The sequence below is a fragment of the Cryptomeria japonica genome, chromosome 1, assembly GCF_030272615.1.
Source record: "Cryptomeria japonica chromosome 1, Sugi_1.0, whole genome shotgun sequence".
NCBI classification, from domain to species: domain Eukaryota; kingdom Viridiplantae; phylum Streptophyta; class Pinopsida; order Cupressales; family Cupressaceae; genus Cryptomeria; species Cryptomeria japonica.
In genome coordinates, this window is record NC_081405.1 from 500,728,885 (window position 1) to 500,745,246 (window position 16,362).

Genomic DNA, 16,362 nt, shown 5'->3' on the forward strand with positions numbered 1-16,362 from the left:
CCTATAATGACATAATTTGGTGTCTTAAGGGGTCATATGGTGTCCTAAGGGGTGGTAGGACACAATATGACCCCTTAGGACACCATAGGACCCATAACAACCCAATATGGTGTCATAAGGGGTCATATGTTGTCCTTAGGGGTCATATGGTGTCCCATGACCCCTTAGGACACCATATGACCCCTAACGGCACAATATGGTGTCATAAGGGATCATATGACCCATAACGACACTGCATAGAGTCGTAAAGGGTCATATTATGTCCTAAGGGGTCATATGATGTCTTAAGGGGTCATATAACACAATATGACCCCTTACGACACAATATGACCCATAACGACACAATTTGGTGTCTTAAGGGGTCATATGGTGTCCTAAGGGGTCGTAGGACATAATATGACCCCTTAGGATACCATAGGATCCATAATGACCCAATATGGTGTCATAAGGGGTAATATGTTGTCCTTAGGGGTCATATGGTGTCCCATGACCCCTTAGGACATAATATGACCCATAACGACACAATTTGGTGTCTTAAGGGGTCATATGGTGTCCTGAGGGGTTGTAGGACACAATATGACCCCTTAGGACACCATAGGACACATAGCTACCCAATATGGTGTCATAAGGGGTCATATATTGTCCTTAGGGTTCATATGGTGTCCCATGACCCCTTAGGACACCATATGACCCCTAGTGACAACATATGGTGTTATAAGGGGTCATATGACCCATGACGATATCGTATAGAGTCATAAAGGGTCATATTGTGTCCTAAGGGGTCATATGTTGTCTTAAAGGGGTCATAAGACACAATATGACCCCTTAGGATACAATATGAACCATAACAACACAATTTGGTGTCTTAAGGGGTCATATGGTGTCCTAAGGGGTTGTAGGACACAATATGACCCCTTAGGACACCATAGGACCCATAACGACCCAATATGGTGTCATAAGGGGTCCTATGTTGTCCTTAGTGGTCATATGGTGTCCCATGACCCCTTAGGATACCATATGACCCCTAACGACCCCTAACGACACCATATGGTGTCATAAGTTGTCATATGACCCATAATGACACTATATAGAGTCATAAAGGGTCATATTGTGTCTTAAGGGGTCATATGGTGTCTTAAAGGTGTTATATGACACAATATGACCCATAACGATACAATTTGGTGTCTTAATGGGTCATATGGTGTCCTAAGGGATCGTAGGTCACAATATGACCCCATAGGGCACCATATAACCCATAATGACCCAATATGGTGTCATAAGGGGTCAAATATTGTCCTTAGGGGTCATATGGTGTCCCATGACCCCTTAAGACACCATATGACCCCTAACTACACCATATGGTGTCATAAGGGGTCATATGACCCATAACGACATCATACAGAGTCGTAAAGGGTCATATTGTGTCATAAGGGGTCATATGGTGTCTTAAAGGAGTCATATGAAACAATATAACCCCTTAGGACACAATATGACCCATAACGACACAATTTGGTGTATTAAGGGGTCATATGGTGTCATAAGGGGTTGTAGGACACAATATGACCCCTTAGAACACCATAAGACCCATAACGACCCAATATGGTGTCATAAGGGGTCATATGTTGTCCTTAGGGGTCATATGGTGTCGCATGACCCCTTAGGACACCATATGATCCCTAACGAGACCATATGGTGTCATTAGTGGTCATATAATGCATAACGACACCATATAGAGTCGTAAAGGGTCATATTGTGTCCTAAGGGGTCATGTGGTGTCTTATAGGGGTCATATGACACAATATGACCCCTTAGGATATAATATGAGCCATAATGACATAATTTGGTATCTTAAGGGGTTATATGGTGTCCTAAGGGGTCGTAGGACATAATATGACCCCTTAGGACCCATAATCTCTCTCCCCCTCTGCCCTAATCTCTCTATCTCTCTTTCCCTTCCCCCCCCCCTCTCTCTCTCTCTCTCTCTCTCTCTCTCTCCCCCCTCCCTCCCTAATATCATATACTAATTTATTTATAAATTAATATATTAAAATATTATATATTAATATATTAATAAACAATAGATTAATTATGTGCAAATTTAGTTAGTGAATTTACTTATTAAAATCGGATATCCAATTTTTGTTTTACAAATTTCAAATTTTAAAATTTGGCTTGGGAATGCTTTGGGATTTGGCTTGGAAGTGACAAGCCTGGAAAGTCAACTGAAAAAACGTGTTTTTAAGTATTCCTTGATTTTCCAGACTTTACACTGGTGGCTGACGACTTTTTTTATAGCCAAAATTGATAAAACGAAAAGGGTTTTTTAAGGACGTTCTCAACTTTCCAACAATATAAGACTTATCTTATTTTGACTTTAATAAATAATAATTATTTATTTTCTAATTGAATTCTGACAAAAGTCCTGATTGATAGGCTGATTGAAAAACACTCATAACTTTCAAATGGTATAACATTTTTTGAATCATAAATATGCATCACATCCTTTTCTTCATCTACTATAGGGGGAAATTAAAAAAAATAAAAATCATAAGGTTTTGACCAAGTTAAGGTGGTCAGATGTAGGATTTTCTGAATTTCTGAAAAGCTGTAGTAAAAAATTCGTAAATAATTATTTACTTTATAAAAAAATATGTGTCACATCCAGACATGAGTCTTATACTTATATTATAAATATTATAAAAAAAATTATGATTTGATTATGATTAGGGTGGTTAGACATACGTCTACTTCTTATCTTTTTCTTGAAATTTTAGTACCATTGCATTGAAATTTGAAATTTTCATCAAATAGGATTTTTTTTTTCAAAAAAGAACTAATACCTTAGAAACGACATTCAATTTTCTATAGATTCTCTTCTTACATATTTTAAAAATAATGTTCACAACTTATTTAAATTTTCATGTCAAGTTGCATAACTCTGATTTTCTGAAATTTCATTGCCACTTAAGGGCCTGTTTTGGCACACCATGATCCTGCACATACTCGATTAAAGATACAAAATGGAGATACACAATATTAGAGGTACAATTACAATGAATGAATGAATCCTTATAAAGGATGAATGAAACCCAAGGTGTGAATTCTAATGCTAAAATTAGGAAAACTAAAACAATGCAAAGTAGGAGCTAAATTAAGCTCAACTACATCTAGAACTAAAACTAGAAAAGATAATTCTAGCTAATAAAAAAGCACATAAGTTTAGCTTAAGTGAAAAAACAATTAAAGGACCTAATTAATAAATAATTAGATGATTATCCTAAAATTACTCCAACACAATCAACTCAAACTCCTTGAACTACAATTTCAATCAATCGAAGTGAGAAAATAATTGAATACATTTTGTGGAAGTGGAATAAAGGACTTACCTTTTACATTTCTTGAGGGAACCCATCCTAATGGAAATCCTAAACCATGCTATATATGCTCACAATACTGATAATGGCAGGAAAAGTACCCCAATAATTAGAGATGACTAATATTGCTTAGGCTTCCATTGTAAAACTTTGTCCCAATTCAGCACAAAAGGCCTTGCAAGAAACTCCTTTGTGACTAAAGTGGGTGACCCATGGGAAATGAAGTATGTATTCATCAAGGGCATTTGCATTTCTTCTTATATGCAACACCCAAATCCAAATTAAGAAATAAAATAAAAGAAACGACTAATCACAATACAATTTTGACACATAAATAATTATTCTTGTATATCAAATACCCACAATTTCTGCAAATTCAAGCTTTACTATAAGAGAATTTTAGTCTATATGTTGGAGGGCCTCTTACATTTGTGTGAGGTGAATTGGTGCACCCTTACTATTACTGTTAGTGATTTTTGTGAGTCTATAGGTTGACAAAGGAGTAACAATTGTTCTCGTGGCTTTAAAATATGACTAAATTGGCTATAACAACCTTTGAGTTGTCTTATTTGATAGGGTTTTACAATTACCAAGTTTTCAACATATTTTTGCAAATTATTTTATTTTTCTAGGCTTCAAATTTTTTTATGCACATAATTTCAATACCTTGTTAGACAACTCCCATTTAAGCGAAGGGCATAGGTCATGACGATCATGGGAAAGATAGTCAAATCTGTTTTACACATGCCATTTGCATTTAGTTGAAAACTACAAAATCTTTTCATCAAATCTAGTTAAAAATATTTTAGCATCTTCTTTCGGTTATCATGAACAAGAAAGTAATGCCAATACAAGAATAAATTTATTTAACATGTTTTCAACTGTAGGTACTATAAGACCAAAGTGCATGAGATCCGATATTTTTTTAGCTTCATATAGAAATAAACTATCATGATGGTTGGTGTGAATCAATAAATGCAGAAAAATCTTTCAAGCAAATATAACTAGGAGGTGTAAGGCCAAACTCCACAACTTTTTCCTACTCTCTGTCTTCCTATGCCATAATGGGAGCTTCAAAACATGGTATGGGCTTCCATCAGAGTGGCAAAACACCTAATTTTTAGAATCGAATAAAAATAAACAAACCCTAAAATTAAATTGCACAATACCAAGTTAACAAATGTGTTGGAACCATGGCAAGCGACTCACCGAGCAAGATCTTGCACAAATAGTATCACGTAGCCAACAATGCTCGTGTAAGAAAATATGTAGACTTTGTAAAGAAAATATCATGCTGCACAATAAACTAAACAAGTGTTTTGTAGCTACTGGATTTGTGAACCCACTTTTCACAATAAACAAAAATGCTAAATGTTTTGCTAGAGATAGAACACGTGAACGACCTTGCAGCTACACACCAAAAGCTTGAAAAATGTTCACCTTCGATTTTCTGTTCGAATGATTTAAAAAAAAAAAAGAAAATCGCATAGGAAAAAATATGGACAACCAATTAGAAAATAGCATTCAACATTGCAAATTCGATTTTAATAGCTAAATTTGTACTGAGCATAAGATAAACGAAAGCTACACATTTCCCAAAAGTTGAATTAATTACTACAAGCACGATGAAAACATTAGTCTCTACCTATTAAGTATAAACTAATAAAAAGTTACTTGATTTGATGGAACATAAATATATTAAAAATAGTGTTAAAATTCAAGATATTGAATAAGAAAATGAAAATTTCGATGTTCATGTTATCAACATTACCCAGCAACCTTCGTGTGGCATGAAAATGTGTTATTGTTAGTTAACATGTAATAGATGGTAAGTGAGAAATTTCCCGTGGACGAAACTCAACGTGATGTCGAGGAACCTTCATTGATTAAGCAAGCTTGGCCTTCTTCTTCCGTGCTTTTCTTTCCTATCCAAATGCTTCTCTTCATTCCGTATAAACGCAGAAAAGTAGTGTCCAACACGTTACTTTCTTTTACGAGGAAATATGTTCATTCCAGGAAAAAAAACAAGCCCCTTCTAACATATGCGTACATAGTCAAAATTACTTTATTTAAATATTCCTTTTACTTTTATGGATGACAATTAACGTTTAGCTTATTAGATTATTGACTTCAAAATCAACCAAGATATGGTCAAATGATTTGCTACAACAAAAGTAGGCGAGAGAGGAGTCACGATATGATTTAAACACATCTAGGACGACTTTTCAATTCAGTATTCCGTGTTGCAAATGTCAATGATGCCTCCATTCATAATATGAATATATGCATGATCCACCCTTTAATACTACAATTTAGGCGTGCTTGGTGGGTCAAGGAATTTGATGTTCATGGCGACCTCTACAATTACAACTGTGCTTCAATGGATTTTACTCTACTCTTCTATTCATCTATTATCACTAAAACCAGGTAATTGCCTTCGCTCTAATCCTCAAAAATGTGGAAACCTGACAATTCCTTACCCATTCCGATACAACACAACAAATTATGGTTTGCCTGGTTTTGAAATTACTTGCAAAGGAAAATCCGGTTCTGATCACTCTGGAATCCCCTATCTGCCAATCCCTTCGGGAGAAGTACATGTCTTAGATATCTCCTCTGACCATATTCTGGTTGACGCCACTGCCTCGTATGCTTTACCATACAAGATTAACGTTACAAGCACCATAGCATTTAAACTTTCTGACGAAGGGCCTTTCAGGATTTCTGAGCTTAATAACTTCTTTGCTGTTGGCTGTATCACACAAGGTGAGTATCGATTATCTTTCGCCACTGCCCCGAATTATTCCTTGGGGAGGTGCCGCTCTAGGTGTAATCAGACACGCTCTGTCAAACCATGGGTCTGCAAAGAGAATAGTTGTTGCAAGGTACCGCTTCCTGGAGGTTACACCCAAATCGAGGTCAATGCAACGTACTACGCTTCCGATGAAATAGGAAATTCTAGCTATTCTGCCTCTGCTATAGTTAACCAAGATAGTTTCGGTTCGAATCCCGAATCGAAGTTCCAACTCCAAGGTTCCCGTTATTCTATGCGGCTAGATTGGGCCATTCCAAATAACACTTACTCCTCGTCCAAAGCCAATATTTCATACCAGTGTGTCCCAAACGCAATCACTCAAGACAAAGGGTGGGGGTATTTATGCAAGTGCAATAGTAACGATACGGGAGATGGATACGTCAACGGCACAGGATGCAGAGGTACAAATGATAAATTTATGTTTCCACCAATTTTATTTTTTAATTTAGATTGTATTCTAATAATCTGTATCCACAGCTCCAGAAACCAAAAAGTGCACAAGTTTCAGTTGCTTTCAAACTTTGTCAGTAATCACAGGTATTTATTTGTCAATATTCAACAAGTGTATGTTATTTGTTAACCTAGTCTACATTTCCTATGGTAATAGCTTTGTGTTTGAGGAATGCAGGGGCATGTGGGACACTAATAGCTGTGCTACTCGGCGGTGGCAGTCTCTTCTGGATTTTGAAGCTGAGGAAATCCAAGCACGACAAGGAAAAGAACTTCCAGAGAAACGGAGGGGATCATTTGAATAATCTAATTTCATCGCTAGGAGGAGTAGAAAGCGTGAAACTCTTTTCTTTGAAAGAGATCGACAAAGCCACAAATAAGTTCTCTCAAAATTTGATCCTGGGATCTGGTGGCTATGGCACCGTTTACAAAGGCAATCTCGCCAATGGACGTGCTGTGGCCGTCAAGAAGTCCAAGGAAGTTGATTCCAAGGAAATCGACCAATTTATTAATGAAATTTCTATTTTGAGCCAAATTAATCACAGAAATGTGGTGAAGGTACTGGGCTGCTGCCTGGAAACTCCGGTTCCTCTGCTGGTCTATGAATACATTTCTAATGGAACATTGTTCGATCATCTCCATGGTGACAGGCAACACCAGCAGCAAATTCCATGGGAGACGCGCTTGTGCATAGCCAAGGAAACCGCAGAAGCTTTGTCATACTTGCACTCTGCAGTGTCAATACCGATTGTCCACAGAGATGTCAAATCTTCCAACATTCTTCTCGATAATGATTATAATCCAAAAGTTGCGGACTTCGGAGTGTCTCGTCTGGTGCCGATGGGGCAAACACACATTACTACAGTTGTGCAGGGAACAATGGGTTACTTGGATCCTGAATACTTTCAAACAGTTCAGCTTACAGAGAAAAGCGATGTCTACAGCTTTGGAGTAGTTCTCGTGGAGCTTTTGACAGGGCTGCAACCTGTTTCGTATGAAAGGATGAAGAACCATAGCAACCTCGCTATATTTTTCCTCTCCACTATAAACGCGATGGGTCTCAGAGAAATCATAGATCCCCGTCTTGATGTGGATGAAGGTAAAAACATGGAGTCGATGAGAAGAGTGGCGGGGCTAGCGAAGGAATGCCTAAGCGTTGAAGGGGAGAAGAGGCCTTCAATGAAAGAGGTGGTTCAGGAACTGCTTTGGGCAACAGGCGGCGAAAGGCCGCATGCGTGGCTAAATAATGATGCAGCAGACAACCCGGAAGAAATGGTGGGGCTGATAGTTGGTGAGGAAGAAAGAAGCGAGGAAATTAGGGCCGTTTATTCAATACCACAGCACTTCAGTTCCTCGTTTGGCATTGAAGGGCTCGGGGTTGGGGTTGGGGTTGGAAGCGGCAGATAACTCCTCTGGACGATACTTTGAGTTCTTTCCGTGTGTGATTTTTGGCACGTGTCGTGCTTACTACGTAGACTGTGTCCTTTTAAAGAAAAAAATATGTAATTTAAAAGACTGAACGATCTTTTAGTCTATACCCGTACTATTTACAAACCAATTTCTTTCAAGATATAATATGCTGTCTAATTTGTAATAATGAAAAAGACAGGTTCACGTTTTTTCTTTTTAGGTCCTGCCCCACATGGAACTATTGGGGAGGGGAGGCTTAGATTTAAAGCTTGATTAACCTGTTTTGTTTCAGCCGATCAAATTGGGAGAGTTTCTTGCATAAATTCATGTTACACTATGTGCTATGAGCAACTTGCAATTTTCTTGTTTCAGCCGATCAAATTGGGAGAATTTCTTGTATAAATTCATGTTACATTATGTGCTATGAGCAACTTGCAATTTTCTTATCTAAATTTTTGATGTGCGTTATTTTGTCGGGCTGTGATTGGTGTTGTAGAAGGCTGGCCCTACATTATCAAAACCCAACACAAGAGAACGAACATTCCGCGAGTTCCTGGGCAATGCATAACCGATTGTTGTCGAGTTTGAACGCGCATTATGCTAGGTCATGGGTTGCGCATAACAAATTGTTGTCAAGTTTCGAAGACAAGTGTCCCGTGTTGGGATTAAGGTGTCTCAACCTTAGAGTCCAAACATGCTAATTTAATTATTTGTTTTATTTTTCCACTTTGGAAGTCCTGAAGTTTTGGGAACTAGTGCCATATGTTACTATGTTGAGTTTATGATAAATTTTTGTATTATGATTATGGCATTTTCTAATTCGGTGGAAGAGTCATGGAGAGTTATATTTTGGCAGATTGCATTTATTATTTGAGTTCACTTTTGACAAGTGGTGTGAGGTAAGGAAGGCACCTATTTGGTTTTGGTAATTTCTATGTTGTATTTACATTGCATTTGGCAATATGACGGTTATGGAAGATATAGGTGTTGTTGTTTCGGAAGTTGCTATGTGCAACATGTCAATGGATAAGCAAGATGTTGCTTGTGACACAACTTACCTCTTGGGCTTTGGAGTTGGTTTTGGAAACTATGTGCACATACCACTTTGTGATGAGCTCTATAAATATGTTGATGCCTTAGTGGTTTTGTATGAGACAAGTTGAAGGGTTGTTATGTTGCTAGAATTATTCTCGAAATCTGTGTTGTAACTACTTTTGAAGAGCATTGGCTTTGTACATTGTATTGTAACTGTTGTTGTTGTTGAATAATACAATTGAGTTTGGCTTTTAGAGTGTGGGTTTTTTCCCAAAAGGGTTTTCCCACATAAATTTGGTGTTATAGTTTTATTTGCTTAAATATGATTTTATATCTGTTTATCTAATTTACAATTGTTTAAAAGTTTGTAAGAAATTTATGCATCACCTCTCCTATTAGATTTTTCATTTGGAAGCATTATTCTACGCTTTGGCTTCCTTTCATCCTACATTTGAACAGTACCATGATACTCCTTGCCATGTGTTTGTCCTCCATTCTCTCATGACTCAAAACAAATTTCTCTGTTTATGCCCAGTGATGAAGTGCTATTGCTCTTTCTGTGGTAATAAAATAAGGAGAGGTAAAACAAAACATTTGCAAGACTTGATGGGCATCTGGATCTGTAAGTTTATTTCTTTCCCCTGCATCTCATATTTGTAGTTTTATTAGGGTTTATGTTAGTTCATATCAGTTAGCCATTATGTCAATGCATGTGTCTTGCATCATCCATATTCTTTTCATTTTTCAGAGACTCATATGTTGGTTTCAGTTTGCCATCAATGTCAGAATCAGGGCTTTCATTTTTGCACACATAGGCCAACTTCCCTTACCACAATGGGGGGAAGTGCTGTCAAGGGTTCCAATGATAACATCTTTGTAAATCCCTAATGTCCTTACCCCGTTCCAGATCTCCCAAATTCAGATAGGCAAACAAAATGCCTGGAAAATGTAATATCGTTTGGGTGTTGTTGGTCTTCTTTTTTGTGCATTTCTGGTGGAAAATTGACTATCAAGGTATATTTCTATGGACTATGTATTCATACAGAAAATCATGGTCGTTGTACCGAGACAACATGTAGTTCTAAGGCTTTGTGCTTGTCATGGCTGATGAATATATGTGTAAGGAATATTTGGGACAAAATTAGTGTAGGTGGTTGTAAGCATACAATGACTTCTTGTTTAAAATTTGTGATTTGAAACATAGCATTTGCTATCTTTCTTAATTTTTTCTTTTAGAGTTGCATTCATAGTTGTAGGTTGAGAATGGAGATACAAGTACTCCTACAAAGTATTTGATGTAGGCTGAAGGTGGTTTGACGAATTCAATGTGTATGGTAAAAATAGAGCATTCGATGGAGGAGGGTATTTGAAATTCAATTTCATTTGCGACAACTTCAAGATAGAGCACTTGGCTACCAATATATCTGCTTGTCACTACTGGAACGAGTTCATTCAAATCTTGTTTTTGGCATGACATATATCCACCGCGAACATACAACTACCAAATCTCACTCTAAACCGTTCTTCCGCTTATTGTGGGTCTCACTGAATAAGTGATAGTTCAAATCAACTGTGTCCACTTACAAGGATCCAAACATGACTAAAACAAAACCTCTAAATTAGAAAGATAAGAAGGCTCCATCTTCCATATTTTGTTTGCAAGAGGGAGAGGGGAGATATATGGATAAAAATACATAGAGATAGAGGGGGAACAAGTGTGTGAGAGATGGGTAAGGAGATAGAGATAGAGATAGAGATATAGATGTAGATAGATGAATATGGAGATAAAGATGAAGATGAAGAGTGATATGGAGATGAGAGAGAGAGAGAGTAGGATGCATATATATGAAAATAAATATATAGAGAGGGAGAGAGAGGGAGAGGTAGTAGAAGAAATATGGAGAGTGGTAGAGAGAGAAAAAGAGATATATATAGAGAGGTATAGGAAGAGGGAGAAGGAGAGAGGGAGGGAGAGAGATGTATATATATAGACATAGAGGGATATATGTAATAGAGATAGAGGGGGAGAGGAAGATAGAGTGAGAGAGAGAGAGAGAGAGAGAGAGAGAGAGAGAGAGAGAGAGAGAGAGAGATGGAGGGAGATGGAGAGATAGAGATAGATATAGATGGTTAAATAGAGAGATAGAGACATAAGGAGATATAGAGAGGGTGAGAGACATAGAGACTAAAAAGTAAAGGGAAGTAGAGGAGAGAGAGAAATAGGGTAAATAAAGAGAGAGGGAGAGAAAGAGGGAAAGATAGAGGTATATGTGATGAAAGACAAAGAAAGATAAAGATATATGAGAATAGATAGGGAAAGATGTAGAGATATAGGGATAGAGGATACAGAAGGAGTGAGGAAGAGAGATATGTGGAGAGAGAAAGAGATGTGAGAGATAGAGGGAGGGAAAGGGAAAACGATAAGTAGAAGAGGGGGGGGAGAGAGAGAGGGGGGGAGAAAGGGAGAAATAGCTCAAAATATAGAGGGAGAGGGAGAGATACAGATATAGGGTGCTATAGAGAAATAAATCAGAATAGGGAAATAGATAGAATGATAGTGAAATAGAGGTAGAGAAATATATTTATAGAAAGAGATAGACAGAGGAGGGAGATGTAGATAAATAGAGAGGTAAATAGAGATAGAGAGAGATATAGAGTAGGATAGATGTAGTGAATAAGAGAGAGAGAGAAATAAAAAGACAAAGAGATAGTGATATAGATAGAGTGAGGCACATCAAGTAAGGGATAGGGAGAGAGATAGAGAGATAGTGGTAGGAGGTATGGATAGAAGGATCTAGAGAGGAATGCGAGAAAGGCATAGGGATAGAGAAATAGGAAGATATAGATATAAATTAGGAGAGAGAGTGAATATAAGAGAGAGGTAGAGATATAATGAGATATTTATAGAGAGTGGGAGAGGGAGATAGAAATATAGAGGTAGAGAGGACATGAGTTAGAGAAAAAGATGAGAGAGACAAGTAATAGATAGACAAACACAAATATGGAGAGGGAGAAGATAGATAGAGATAGAGAGGAAGAAACATAGAGAGATACATAGAGAGAACAGAGAGAGGGGAAAGATAGTTAGAGACAGCAAGGGAGAAATAGGAAGTGTGTGTGTGTGCGAAAGTCAATGTGATTACGACTTGAAAGGGTGTCCGGAGGTAAACTAGAGATGAAACTACAATTAGAAGAATAACAGAAGGAATATAACCACATGGTTAGCGTGAAATTTATGTTGCTTCAGTGATTTAATTCATTAAAATTTGGTACTATTGCAGGCGCGTATTAATTCTTACTGCTCTGATTGTTTCGATCAGATACATTGCCTCACACATAAACAATTCTGATCATTCAAATTCAAAATCAATCCAAAGGTGGAGAAAGAAGAAATCCTCCTTTCTAATACCGCAAGGCAGGAAAGGGAAAGCAACCTGTATAAATTTTTCACGTGGGTATTATATTTTCATCAGTTTTTTCGTCCCATGTGTGTGTTGCTGGAAAGGAGTTACAGGGGTGTTTTTTAGGTGTGGGTTTAATTCATTTTTCTTCTGTAGAATATTGTTTTACAGGTTTGGGTTCAATGTAATTGTCATCATTGTAGCCTGGAATCTGTTGTACTGAAACACCCATACATAGTTTCATAATTCAATTCTTTTGTTAGGAGTATTGAATTTTTTGAAGTAGATTAACATGGATCGATCAGATGATGAAGTAGATATATCTGAAGTAGAAGATGAACTGAAGAAGGGGCAATCAGGGAGTGAAGTAGAAGATAGTGAGCGATCATCATCATCTTCTTCTGATGGGCATGAATCAGATGATGCAAGCGGTGATAGCAGTGGGATGAGGGTGCAAGTGTTGCTGGTAGTGGGGCTGGCAGTGGGAGTAGTAGTGGTGGTGACAGCGGCAGGGATGAAGAAGAAGATAATGCAAATGCGATGGAAGAGGATGCAGCAGAAGATCTCTTTGCCTCAGATAATGAGGACTACCACCGGATTTGATTCATGGTTGGTAGAATTTTTGTTTTTGTTTTAGACGCTGAAGTATAGAAAAAATGATTGAAGATTTATAAGGCAAGCCTTCACGATTTAGGAGGAAGAGTGCGATTCTGCTATCATGTAGCTAGATGTGTTTGAGGGCCAGCCTTAAAGAGCACACACTAAGCTCTGACTTTCAAGCCAGTCGAAACATTTTGTTTTCCGTTGTCATTTTCCGTTTTGCCATTTCCGTTTTTGCTAGCTTCGTACTCTTCACTGCTCATCTGTCTCTGCATTAACCGTACTCCTTAGAGTGGCTTGTGTGGGGCCCTCTTGACGTTTCCTTCACCGTTACTTCCAACAATTTTAATTTTTCCCGCCTATTTCCAGCCTGTTTCTGAACAAGAGCTTTGGAACATCTATCGAAGCATAAGGGACGGTTATTTATCATACAACGGTTAGAAATACTGTAGTAAACATGCCTGCAAAAATATGAAGGCAATGCAAATTTCTGTTGTCAAAAACCTCACGGGATTGCAGATTAAGGTAATCTGTGCTGGATTTATAAGTGCAAATTTTCAATTGGATATAAAAAGAGAATATGTAATTTTTTACTTATAATGGAACAGGATAACTGTTAACATTTAGACTATGATTGTTAACATTTAGATTGAAATTGTGTAATTATACAAAATAAATATTATATATTTTCTACCATCCATTTTGTGTAGCCTTTTTCTTCAAAATTTATTTCTTAACTTTGTTTTTATTAATACAAAATATACATATCAATCATCCATTTAAAAATTATTTAAAATAAATTAAATATAATATTAAATTAAAAAATTTAAAATAATTAATTTAAAAAAATAAAAAATAATTATTAAATAAATTAAATAAAATAATGTTATCAATTTTTTAATTAATTCAATTATATTTTTATATATGAGTGTGTGGGAACAAATTGTTTAGGTGATTTAAAGATAAGAATGACAAAAATGAAAGAAAATTTCAGTTAAATTAAAGATATAAAGTAGGAGGTGTGCCCAACTCTTTAAAAAAATTAAATCATAAAAAAACATAAGGTACGAGATGTATAAATAAAATTTTATTTCTAGGTGTTTGAATGGGCAACTCCTACTAGGTCTAAGTGTATTTTATTTTGACTTTGAATAGTGAGAACAATTATGAAAGTATTTTTTAAGTATGTTTATGGTCTTTTTGGAATTTAAATTTAATTTTGAAATATACAATACAAGTGGAAATCTCATCAAGAGTTTTTATGTGAATTTGATTATATGTCTTGGTATATATTTAATATGGACAATTGATTGTAGATGATATTTAGTGGATTTATATTTTGATTGGTTAATTCCTTCATTTCCTAATTCATTAGATAGATTCTTGTCACTATTTGAATTCTTCATGATCATTGTCTTAGTAAATCTCTTTAATTGCTTCTTCATGAACCAGTCAATATATGAAACCTAAAGAAAGTTAAATAATTATTTGTGTTACCTTAGTGCAAGACAAGTATCTATACTATTTTATTATATGTATTCATCCTTGGTTTTTTACCAATAGTTACCTTCAATTATATGATTTGCCTATTGATTGGGTAATAGTCCCATGTATCTTAATAGATAGCTTGGGGAGTTCAATGCGCCCATTGCTATAAAAAAATTCAAGATCTTATTTGATTTCATAAGCCTAATATTATTCTCCCTCATAAAATGATTTTTTTGTGGAAGAGATGCAAGTTCTTTTTTCTAACATTTGAAAACATATTCAATGTCAATGTGTTTAAACTCAAGGTTGTATATATATTATTGAACATGTTCTATTTCATCATCTAATACTTATACTTGTATTGGTTTTCAAGAAAAGGCCTACTTGTGTTATTGTATTCAAGTTGTTTATTCTTTTTTTCTTTTTTCCTTTGACTTTATTGACAAAATTGATAGTAAAATATTAAATAGAGAAGTACTTAATAAATACAAAACACAAATATTTGCATATAAAACCTAGTAATATACCTAGAAAAAATTGTGGGAAATGATCTCTCAATTTTAATATCTCAATAAAAACTTCTTGTTACAAAACTCTATAAATCATAACAAAAAATATGACTTGCATAGTTATACAACATCTTTATTATTGAATCCTCTTCAAACAAAACTTTCTCAAAATAGAAAGTGTGATTTGTACAACTACATGTTGAACATGTCATATGGTTGTCTAATTAATAAATATTGTGAAAATAATTGACTTCACATATCAAAAAAATTTGGTTGGGGATTTTAATGTCATTCTTTATCTTGAGGAGAAACTTAGAGCTATATGTATGCTTTATTAATATTCAATTATGTTTTGTTATAATATCTCTTTTTTAAAATCTTGTGGATGTATCATCAATCACATAGGTTGAAGTACACAAAACCCAATTGTAGGCTTTACACTTGGCAAATAGGCAATGTGGTCTTGAATCTACTTCAAAATGATTGGATATGTTTTCAATATCTAATTATTTGATTGGTGACAATTGGATTATGCCTTTAGATATTTGATATTAGCATAGTTTAGATAATTTGCCCATTAATATTTCTTTTTTATTTAATAGAATAAAGCCATATTCAAGTTCCAATTAATGTGGCTTTATGATCAATATTTACATGATTAAATGGTAAGGTGGTGGAATATTGAAATCCTTTCTTTTAAATTGCTATTCTCTCTAAAAGGTTTCAATATATAAATTTTAAACATAAAATATGAAACAAAAATAGTTTTTGTAACATTTTCTTGGCAAAAGAGACAAGTGCAAGAAAAATTGAATGATATTAGTTGTAAGAAGATATGCTAATGTGATTAGGGATTGAGGGCTATGCTAATGTGATTAGGGATTGAGGGCTAGAGGCCCTCCATCAAAGTGTTATGACTTTTTCATAAATGTATGTTCTTGTGCTAGTTGGTGAACTCCCATAAAAAGAAAGTATGACTCTTTGTGGACATTGTCCCTAGCCTACTCACCCACAAGTAGAACCACGCTTGTTGGTTCATAGCACAAACTCACTCCTTGTGACTAGTATCCTAGGGTTGAAGATGTACCCTTAGGTTCCATGGTAATTGGTTATCAAGACTTGGCACCTCAAATTATGAGTATAAGAGGCCTTCCAAAATGGCAGGCATTTGAAATCAACATGGATTACTGGTATATAAATATAGGTAAGCAATTATGCAATAGAGAAAAGTTAGATATGGAGTTCAATTATGTTCTCCCTTGGGATAAGTGTAAACAATT

General features: G+C 35.8%; 1 protein-coding gene across 1 annotated transcript; it reads left to right on the top strand.

Annotated features, from left to right (window-relative positions):
* Positions 1–6,349: 6,349 nt before the first annotated feature.
* LOC131073487 (wall-associated receptor kinase-like 8) lies at positions 6,350–8,046 on the top strand. The gene is made up of 3 exons (XM_058009919.2): positions 6,350–6,590; positions 6,667–6,726; positions 6,818–8,046. The coding sequence occupies exons 1-3, from the start codon at positions 6,422–6,424 to the stop codon at positions 8,044–8,046; spliced, it is 1,458 nt and encodes a 485-aa protein (XP_057865902.2). The 5' UTR covers positions 6,350–6,421.
* Positions 8,047–16,362: the final 8,316 nt, after the last annotated feature.

Coding starts and splice junctions, on each gene's coding strand:
- LOC131073487 (XM_058009919.2), top strand. CDS start 6,422: ATGCGGCTAGATTGGGCCATTCCAAATAACACTTACTCCTCGTCCAAA. Junction 6,591..6,666: donor CAACGGCACAGGATGCAGAG/GTACAAATGATA, acceptor CTGTATCCACAG/CTCCAGAAACCAAAAAGTGC. Junction 6,727..6,817: donor AACTTTGTCAGTAATCACAG/GTATTTATTTGT, acceptor TGAGGAATGCAG/GGGCATGTGGGACACTAATA.